We start from the raw sequence: 10,889 nt of genomic DNA on the forward strand, positions 1-10,889 counted from the left end.
TTCATTCTTATGTTCTTCTAACAAACATATATATTGTGGTAACTATTGCCCATATAAAAGTAATAAGGCCCTAATATGTTCCTCATTCATCAATACAACCTTATGAGACAAAAATAATAGAATCTGAAATCTGTAAATATATCTGCCCCAAAAAATTAGTCACAAATTCTGCCACCTATTATTTTGTTATATATGTTATATAACATTATTAATATTACACTTTCGCCCGGGCATGACGCAGCATTGCGTCATCCGTTTACTGTCTGTAATGCCGGGGATGACGCAGCATTGCGTCATCCGCTTTAAAAATTCGCCAAAAATCAGGTTTTTATCCGATTTTTTTGGGACTGGGTTTAAAATGCGCGCCGATGTCTTCCCAATTTCTTTGTTGTGCCTAGTGGCCCGCAGGCGGCGCGGCACACGCCGTCGGCCCATTGTTTTTGCTCCACTGTTGTGACCGGTGTCACCTCCCCTCGCGTCTCAAACGTGTGAACATTTCAGTTATTTTCCGTGGCTATATTTCTTACTGCGGCTTTAAAAACTATCTATGCTTACTCCACGATGGATAGTGATCATGAACAAGGCCCTTCCAGGAAGAAAATTGCGAAAAAAAGGCGTGAAAAGCAGAAGCTGAGTAGTGTACAGGAGAAGTACAAGCATGTGAGACTAACTCCCTCTAAGTTTCAGTCTGTATTTGACGATTTGTCTGGGTCATCTAGTGATGAAACTGATGTCGGTATTGATACTGATGCAAGTAGTGAACATTTAGAAACAGAGACGGCCGATGAGGATTTTGATAGTGATGAAAGTGAGGAGTCTGACGTCGAGACCGCCACTCGTGCACGGCGCGGTACTGGAGCTCGTGCCAGAGCCAGACGTACCAGACGTACCACACGTACCCCAGCACCAACAGATTCTGATGATGGATGGTGTAGTCACAATACTGAACCCTTTGTGGACAATTTTACAGGTACACCAGGCTTGACTGTTCCTGTACCTTCCACTGTTCTTGGTTTCATTCAACTCTTTCTGACTCAAAAATTGCTGAAATATGTTGCCTATGAAACAAATTTATATGCTTCCCAAAGTAAGGCAGGTACTGAGCAAAGGACAAAGCACAGATGGCAACCAGTGACAGTGAAAGAAATTGCTAGATATTTGGGACTGACGATCTTGATAGGTATTTGCCCGTTGCCAAGACTTAGAATGTATTGGCAAACAGGCAGATTCTGGCACATACCATGTTTCAACACCTTCATCACTGGTAAGCGATTTGAAATGATTGCTAAATATTTCCATGTTTATAACAATAAGTCCATACCACCAGGCCAAGGAGTTGACAAACTTATCAAAGTTCGCTCACTCATGCAATATCTCCTGAATAGATTCAAGAGAATATACATTCCCAATAAAAAATTGAGTTTGGATGAAGGGACAATGCCATGCCGTGGCCGTCTATCTTTCAAGACCTATAATCCCAATAAACCAGATAAATACGGAATAAGGCTCTACATGCTAGCTGAAGCCACCAGTGGCTACATTTATGATTTTGAAATCTATTCAGGAGTTGGGAAAACGACGATTGACACAGTTATGGCCTTGATTGAACCACTGAAGGATAAAGGTTACCATTTATATATGGACAACTATTACAATTCGGTCAGATTGAGTGAGGCACTGCTTCAAGTAGGGTTATACACCTGTGGTACCCTCAGACTGCAGCGTGGTGCACCTAAATCTCTTCAGATGCAAGCAAATGGTAAAGTGCCAGTAGATAAAACTTTGTTCAAACGCAAGGACAATACTTTCATAATTTTGTGGAAAGATAAACCAATTGTTTCACTCATAACAAATTGCCACAATGCAGAAACACAACAGGTTCAACGCAGAAAACGAGTACGGAATCGTGATGGAACAACCTCAGTGCAGCAGGTAACTGTCAACAAGCCGAATGCAATCTGTGACTACAATACAAACATGAAAGGTGTTGGTCACTTTGACCAAATGATCAAATATTATCACTTCACAAGGAAAACACACAAATGGACGAAAAAAATGACCTTTTATTTTGTGCAAATGGCTATCTACAATGCTTTTGTGATGTACAACTACTATACAACAGATAGAAAGAAACTGACATTACTCCATTTCCATGAATAAGTCATTGCTGCACTATTGTTCTATAAGTCAAGTAACTGGCCTGAGGAAGATGATGACATCCCACATGCTGCTGATGTCAATGCCACTGGAGCCAATGTTGCAACACCAGGACCATCAACACCCAGACCTCCAACAGCAGGACCTTCAGGTGTGAGGCGCCCACTATTCACTTCACCTGTACCTGCAGACTTACCTTCATCGTCTGAGTCAGAAGACGAGGCTGTGATTATCACTAGTGGTGCTTCTGCTGCAACAAGACCCCGTATTGTGGATAATCCATACCGCCTCAAAAGAAACTTGTCCCATACCCAAGTAAAGATACAGAAGCGTCTGAGGTGTCGTGTGTGCAAATTGTCGGGTAAAAGGAAGGACACACACTATAAGTGCAAGACGTGTGATGTGGCATTGTGTCCTGCACCATGCTACAGTTACTGCACCATGCAGTAATGCTTGCCCACCATCCACTCCACCTATACAAAACATGGGTTGACCCTGCAAGAAACGTTTTCCAGGAGCAGGTGGAGTGGATAAAACAAATGTTCAACCCATGTCATGTTCAACACACAACACTGAGGTGGTAAGTACAAAAATTGTTATTATTTTTTTTTTCATACTTTCCCGTATTGTACAGGCAATGTTGTTCTTCAATTGGCCCTTATATGCACTATCCATCTAAAGAATTCTATTAGGAACATTTTCATACCTAAATGAGCGCTGTAAAACGAAAATTGAGATTATCACCAGGAAATAATACTAAACATTTGTGGGCGGGAATTGGGAGTGTAGCTGGAAGGCGTCTGAGCGCTCACTCATGGCTAACACATGGCTCGTCTTCAACTCGTCGGCGGTTGGAGCGTGACCAGGTTTTTTATTTTATATGCTAATGTTACTCTAGAGAATTCTATTGCGAACCATTCAGACCAAAATGAAAGACCTAGAACGAAAATTGAGGTGACCAGAGTGAAAATAGCGAAAGCATTTTATCGCGTTTGAGTGCTCCTGGGTAACTCGTTCGCACTTTCTTTGCTTGCTGCGGGTAATTAGCCTGGCTTTTGGAGTTTATATGCATTTAGTGCTGTAGAGAATTCTATTTCGAACACAATGATACCAAATTTAATCTTGTAGAACGAGAATTGAGGTGACAAAGTTGAAGAGAGTATACACTTTTCGGAATTAACGCGCGCTCCCGTGAAACGCTGGGACCCAAATCGTATTGTTGAGGGGGTGACGCGCGGGGTGCGCGATTTAACATGTTGACCAATTTCGTTACAACTTCACATGCTTAGTGACAGATATGCGTTCTCCAAGATGTAGAAGTCACAACAAAATCCGAATAAAAACAAAGGAGAGAGAAAAAAAAGTGGTTGTCAGTTTTTTGTACAAAGGGACATAAGAATATTGCCATTGCGCAATGTATTTAAATGATATATAATAAAATATGGCATAATAACATACTAACTCATAATGTGTAAAATCTGGCCCTCCAGGTGGCACCAGCTGCATATCCACTTTGTATACCCTCCTTACTACTACTTGTCTTCTTTGTGTGTCGAACAGGTGATTGCATCTCTTTATCCCTGATTGCCAGTAAATAGGTGTGTCCCTGTAGGAGTACTGCAAGTTAGCCTTTCTTTATCGTGTTTAGTTGGTACAGAGACACTCATTAACACTAAACGGTGATATGATTATAGGTATATATATAATAATATGAAAATAATTATTGATACACAACACAACTTGTGCTGGTATTGATCCCACCAGATATAAGGGCCTGCATAATTAATTAATGGTGTTAGGTTGTTCAATATTTAGTACAACACTAGGCTATGGTAATATAAATGGGACTAGGTTGATCAGTATTTAGTTCAACACTTGTGAGATATCTGGGGCTTAACTCATATATTCAATTATTTACTTATTGGATTTAATAAATCGAAGGACCACCCACTTTTGAGAAAAGAGGGAAAACTAATAGAAGTGATCATTAGAATAAAACTAGAGAACCAGTGTCTATAGATAATCATTAAGAGAATAATCACTTGAAATAATGAATGGAATGTATTATTAATTAATTAAAGTCAGAGCCTCAAAGACCTACATTGGGGGGGTATTTCTAGAAATTCATATATATCTAGGAACCAGTGTGGTTCGCCACCAATTCATTGTTGAGTAAAGGATATAATAAATCTAAACTACTATAGATTCAAAATATGAGAAATCAAATTGTGAATATTAAAGATCAAGAATTACTGAGCAACAGTCAGAGCAAAACACATTAATTACCAATCATCATTTCTGGTAATAATCTATTCAATGTAAAGATTCTACAGGAATTATATAAGAATCAATAATCATATTAAATAAATTTGTATGAAAAAATGTCTTTAAGACGATTTCTGTAACATCATTTCGTCATTCGTCCTCGTGGTCACAGGATCTCCACAAAGAAAGAACTCGAGGTGAATATCACGAATGATGAGAAACAACTTGACGACACACTACTCACAAATATATAATCTAGGATGATGCATCAATCGAGAAACATATACTTAACATGAGCGTATTACATACTGAGGTCTGCCGAAACCGCGTCAGCCAGTCCCTGGCGTCCACTGCCGTGTACATGTAATTACGGGTCTTGGCTTCAATTGTTGAAACGTTATTAACTGGCTGAGCACTATAGAACACGTTAATAAGTAATTATTAACTATTGACCGAGTATCAACGTAATTCTTGCCGATAAATTCCCCAGTCACTACCACGTGTCTCCCCACTCTTCACGCCAGGGATGCCTTCTCTCGCACAATGGCGTCGCCGCCTCCCTCAACCCGTCTCTCGCATTCACCACAGAAATTATTAATCACGAATAATTCTTTTCCGCGCAATTATGGATGTAATACGTTAACGAGAACTGGGTTGCAATTGTAGGGATTTAAATATTATCATATTCTCGTTTTATGGTGTTAAACGAGAAATGGAGAAGAATTTATTTTCTCCATGGCATTCACACGTAACAGAGAAAACTGCTACTACATAACTATTTCAGTTAATAACTCTCGGTTTTAGATTATTGGGAGTTATATTATCCGTAGGTAATTATTACACGGCATACTGATAATTTTAGAGAACCACATTCAATTCTCTAATCCATTGGTAATAAATGTGTCTAACTGGACATTATCTGACGCAATGTTGCTACTTGATTTCATGAGAATTCTAGCATTAATACGCAGATGCAATGGTTAATTTATGTTGACACTACCGTTAGTGAAATTAGTAACTACTGTAGTTAGTATATAATGCTAATGATTTATTATAATACAATAGTAGTTTATTAGTGTTGGAAATTTCCAACAACACTAGTCAATGGTAAAATGCTTCCCTTAAAAGGGGTTGGGATCTAGCTACTAGAATATTGTGTGATAGACACAAAGTGCAAAATATTTTAATTGTAGTTTTAGTTTATATTTTAAATACTTTTCTTCTTAGATAAATAATATACACAATTGTTGTTGGTAGCCTCTCATTAACCACCCATGTTATTTTGGTAGTAATAATTATTTTATTAGTGACTTTTCGCGAAATTAAACACCACAATCTAGTAGATAAACTCTGTAAAAATAAAGCCACAATTTGGTTTTATTTAATTTATGTGATAAAACTCCATGGATATCACACTCCACGAATTTGGTGGATAAGCTCCACGAAACGGCTGTGAGTCTAGGCTACTGACCAGTCTATGACTGGCGATATGAACATAAGAACATAAGAACAAAGGTAACTGCAGAAGGCCTATTGGCCCATGCGAGGCAGCTCCTATTCTATAACCACCCAATCCCACTCATATACTTGTCCAACCCGTGCTTGAAACAATCGAGGGACCCCACCTCCACAATGTTACGCGGCAATTGGTTCCACAAGTCAACAACCCTGTTACTGAACCAGTATTTACCCAAGTCTTTCCTAAATCTAAACTTATCCAATTTATACCCATTGTTTCGTGTTCTGTCCTGTGTTGATACTTTTAATACCCTATTAATATCCCCCCGGTTATGTCCATTCATCCACTTGTAAACCTCTATCATGTCACCCCTAACTCTTCGCCTTTCCAGTGAATGCAACTTAAGCTTTGTTAATCTTTCTTCATATGAAAGATTTCTAATTTGGGGAATTAACTTAGTCATCCTACGCTGGACACGTTCAAGTGAATTTATATCCATTCTATAATATGGCGACCAAAACTGAACTGCATAATCTAAATGGGGTCTAACTAGAGCAAGATATAGCTTGAGAACCACACCAGGTGTCTTGTTACTAACGCTGCGATTAATAAATCCAAGTGTCCGATTTGCCTTATTACGAACATTTATGCATTGATCCTTTTGTTTTAAATTCTTACTAATCATAACTCCCAGATCCCTTTCGCAATCCGACTTCGCAATCACAACACCATCTAGCTCGTATCTTGTAACTCTATCATCATTACCTAACCTCAGAACTTTACATTTATCAGTATTAAACTGCATCTGCCAATCCTTTGACCATTTCAAAACCCTATCTAGATCAACTTGAAGTGATAGTGAGTCCTCCTCCGAATTAATTTCCCTACCGATTTTCGTATCATCGGCAAACTTGCAAATGTTGCTACTATTGTGTATATGTGTTTAATATATTATTGATTCATTGGACTGGTTTATTTAATTTGATGGACCAGTGTGATCTAGGATCATTAAAGAACCCATCGAGGTTCAAAGGCTTGTAAATTATATTTGTTGCTCAAGATCCAATAATTTCTGTATTTGATGAACCAGTGTAGCATTTCTGGATCGTCCAGTTCGAAGGTCCAAAAATTATTTGGGGGAAATCTACCTGTAATTGATTTGATTAATAATTATAAAATTAAATAATTGTATATATTACATTTCAGCAGAGTGCATTTTAGAACTTTTTTCACCAGTAAACTTCCCTTCACACATTTTGGGGGGTTTTATATTTAAATCTTACCATAATTATACGGTAGACTTAATAAATAACCCCTGGGAGGCGCTTGCCTTAATAGCCTTCAACACCACCAGGCGCAAGAAATTATATTATTAAAAACTTTTGTTTCATCATATAAAAATGCTCATTTGTGTTCCCTGATCATGGGAAAATCAAAATCAAATAGTAAGTGACATATTTTGGCTGCAATAAAGCGGTAAAGTCTGGCAAAATTAAGGAGTTGACAGAGTAAGTGTCCTCTGACAGTCTTCTCTACCTCGCGGCAGGCAACAGTTGACACAACGACATTATTACCTAATTATTTCAATGTCTCTGATTTTTTCTCACTTTTTTGCAGTAATAAAATTCAATAGTGTGTAATGTGTTATATTTATTTAATAAAAAGGTGTAAACCAAATGTACTACTAATCTGGTATGGTGTCCAAGCAATATAGTGGCCGCCAATACCACAGCCAGCAGACCATGCTACCTCACTCACCCAAAAATCCTCCTCCCACTATACTGTTTATGCTGTTAATACGCTATATACACACACACGTTATATATACGTATCTACATGTTTTATTCAACATAATTGTACAACAAAGCTGGTATGATGTCCAATCAACATAGTGGCCACAAGAATCTGCATGACAAGTGACACAGCAGACGACAGCCTCACTCCCTCCCACACTAACACCTCCCTCACCAAAATGTCTCCTCCCAGCATATCCTTTTACTGTTATTACACTATATATACACAGGTTATATATAGGTATATACATTTGTGTCCACCATAGCGAACCACAAAACTGGAATGGTGAGTCCAAACAACAAGAGTGAACTGCCAGACCAGCCAGCAGACGCCATCTCCCTCACTCCTTCAACACCTTATTCGCCAGCATTCCTCCTCCCACAATACTGTTTGTGCATTAATTAAACTATATCCACACGTTTTATATAAGTATCTTAATCTTTTATACACCATAATTGTACAACTAGGCTGTATGGTGTCCAAACAGCATAGTTGCCACAATACATGGCATGACATGTCACACACCAGCCAACAGACGACAGCCTCACTCCCTTCCTCACCAAAATGGCTCCTCCCAACATACTCCTTTGCTGTTATTACACTATATATACACGTTATATATAAATATTTACTTTTGTGTTCACCATAGCGAACCACTAAGCTTGTATGGAGAGTCACCACACAGGGCCACGAGGCCGATGTTTACATATTTATATCAAGGAATAATTGGGCTATAGAGAACAGTGATACAGTAAATTAGTGAACGGTAAACACAACAGGCGAAAGGATACAGCATACTGAAACAACCACCAGCACCGATCCACTGGCACTCAGTGGAAGAGTGGGACTCCAAACCACGTGGAGAGACGACGAATCCACCGAGGCCCACGACATAAGGACATCATTATAAACTCACATGGTTGGGTGAGCGGGACGGTTTTGGCCGGTGAGTGCTGCCTGCTCCTGTCAGTTAACTGATGTACAGTAAGGTTAATTATATGAGAAATCTTGTTCAGTTTATCATATACATTTAGACTCACAAAGTGGCTCATTCCGGGTAGAAGTGTGACACATAGGGGACCCTCGTGACACTCACACTCACAAGCAAACACATACACAAGCAAACACACACACACACAAGCAAACACACACACACACACACACACACACACACACACACACACACACACACACACACACACACACACCACCACACACACACACACACAGTAAAGGGATGGAGTAAATCAAAATACGAAATGGTTTTTACGTATGTGAAACATCACGCCAGCAAACAGGATACCGCCCCCCCCCCCACCCCCTTCTTTCCCACCCCATCTTACCAAAACCTACCCTATGGGAACTGGCTAGATAGCGGCCTTTGACACTTAGTTGACAACTGTTGGACAACTGACCATACCTCCAATTTCTCACCCTCCTCCTTCTCCCTCTCCCCCATTAAACATATAGAAATAGATCTCTTCTGTTCCTCTTCCCTTCCTCCCATATCTCTCCCCCCTAACCTCCCCATACACACACTCCAGTGTTTGTGGCTTTGTGTGTACAGTGTTTTTAGTATAACAAGTAGTCTTGGATACTAGCTAAAGAAAGTAAAGAATCTTGACGAATACGGCTCATGTAGGTACTAGTTTCTGTCACCTTAGAATCAAAAGAGCACACCGCCAATCCCCCCACCACCATACACCATCGCCCCACACCACAAACACACCACACACAAATACACACACTAGGAACTTTCTGAGCCAGCATGTCAAGGAACCCACAGGAGTGAGAGGCAATGATGAACCAGCTAGACTCGACTTGATATTCACCCTGAATGAGTCAGAAATAAGGGAAGTCAAAGTTGAAGCCCACATAGGAATGAGTGACCACAGTGGTACTGACCTTTTGAGTACTTGGTGGAGGTAGGGATAACCTATCCAAGGATGGGAGTAGAGGGAAAAAGACTGAATTACCGAAGAGAAAAATATGACGAGATGAGGAACTTCCTCAGGGGAATACCATGGGAAACAGAACTTAGAGACAAGAATGTGCAGGACATGATGGATTTTGTCACCCAGAAGTACCAGGAAGCTGCAGACAGGTTTATCCCCGTTCAAAAGGAGAAAAAACGAAACAACAGAAAACCCATGGTTTAACCAGAATGCATGGCTGCGAAGCAACTGAGTAAAAGAACATGGAGAAAGTACAGAAATAACAGAACACCGGAGAGCAGGGAGAGGGCCAGAAAAGAGTACCTCAGGGTGAGGAGGGAAGCAGAGAGACAGTTTTGAAAATGGCATAGCGAGTAAAGCCAAAACCCAACCAAAGCTGCTCCACAGCCACATCAGGAGGAAAACAGCAGTGAAGGAACAAGTGATGAAACTGAGAAAAGGGGGAACAGATACACAGAGAATGACAAGGAGGTGTGTGAAGAACTCAACAAGAGATTCCAGGAGGTCTTCACAATAGAACAAGGAGAAGCCCCTGCACTGAATGAGGAGGAGGCAAACCAAGCAGCCTTGGAGGAATTTGACCTCACCAGTGATTAGGTCAAAAGGTGTCTGTTGGAGCTGGATGTGACAAAGGCTGTTGGGCCTGACAGAATCTCACCATGGATACTAAAGGAAGGTGCAGAAGCACTAAGTGTACCACTCTCTATGGTGTATAACAGGTCACTGGAAACAGGAGATTACCAGAAAGTAGGAACACAGCTAACGTAGTCCCAATATAAAAGAGGGTGACAGCAAGAGGCACTTAACTACAGGTCATGTTTCTAACTTGTATACCATGCAAGGTGATGGAGAAGATCGTGAGGAAAAAGGTTCGTAGAGTATCTGGAGGGAAATAACTTTGTAACACACCACCAACAGGTGTTCAGAGATGGTAAATCGTGCCTCACAGGTTTAATAGAATTCTATGACAAGGCAACAAAATTAGGCAGAAGTGAAGGGTGGCCCGACTGCATTTTCCTGGACTGCCAAAAAGCCTTTGACACAGTACCCCATAAAAGGCTGTTAAAACAGTTGGAGCATCAGGCAGGAGTAAAAGGTAAGGTGCTCCAGTGGATAAGGGAGTACTTAAGCCTGAGGAAACAGCGAGTAGAGGTGAGGAGGGGAGACATCAGAGTGGCGAGATGTCACCAGCGGAGTCCCACAGGGCTCACTACTTGGACCCATCCTGTTTCTAATATATGTAAACGATCTTCCGGAGG

General features: G+C 40.3%; 1 protein-coding gene across 1 annotated transcript; it reads left to right on the forward strand.

The window, feature by feature from the left end:
• Nucleotides 1–561: 561 nt before the first annotated feature.
• LOC138358648 (piggyBac transposable element-derived protein 4-like) lies at nucleotides 562–2,607 on the forward strand. The gene is made up of 2 exons (XM_069316715.1): nucleotides 562–1,932; nucleotides 2,188–2,607. The coding sequence occupies exons 1-2, from the start codon at nucleotides 562–564 to the stop codon at nucleotides 2,605–2,607; spliced, it is 1,791 nt and encodes a 596-aa protein (XP_069172816.1).
• The last annotated feature ends 8,282 nt before the right edge of the window (nucleotides 2,608–10,889 follow it).

The sequence above is a fragment of the Procambarus clarkii genome, chromosome 85 (genome assembly GCF_040958095.1).
Source record: "Procambarus clarkii isolate CNS0578487 chromosome 85, FALCON_Pclarkii_2.0, whole genome shotgun sequence".
NCBI lineage: Eukaryota > Metazoa > Arthropoda > Malacostraca > Decapoda > Cambaridae > Procambarus > Procambarus clarkii.

What these genes read in the sequence shown, in the direction of transcription:
- LOC138358648 (XM_069316715.1), top strand. Translation starts at nt 562, where the DNA reads ATGGATAGTGATCATGAACAAGGCCCTTCCAGGAAGAAAATTGCGAAA. An exon ending in GAACAACCTCAGTGCAGCAG is followed by an intron (nt 1,933 to 2,187) that starts GTAACTGTCAAC and finishes TTGTTCTATAAG; the next exon opens with TCAAGTAACTGGCCTGAGGA.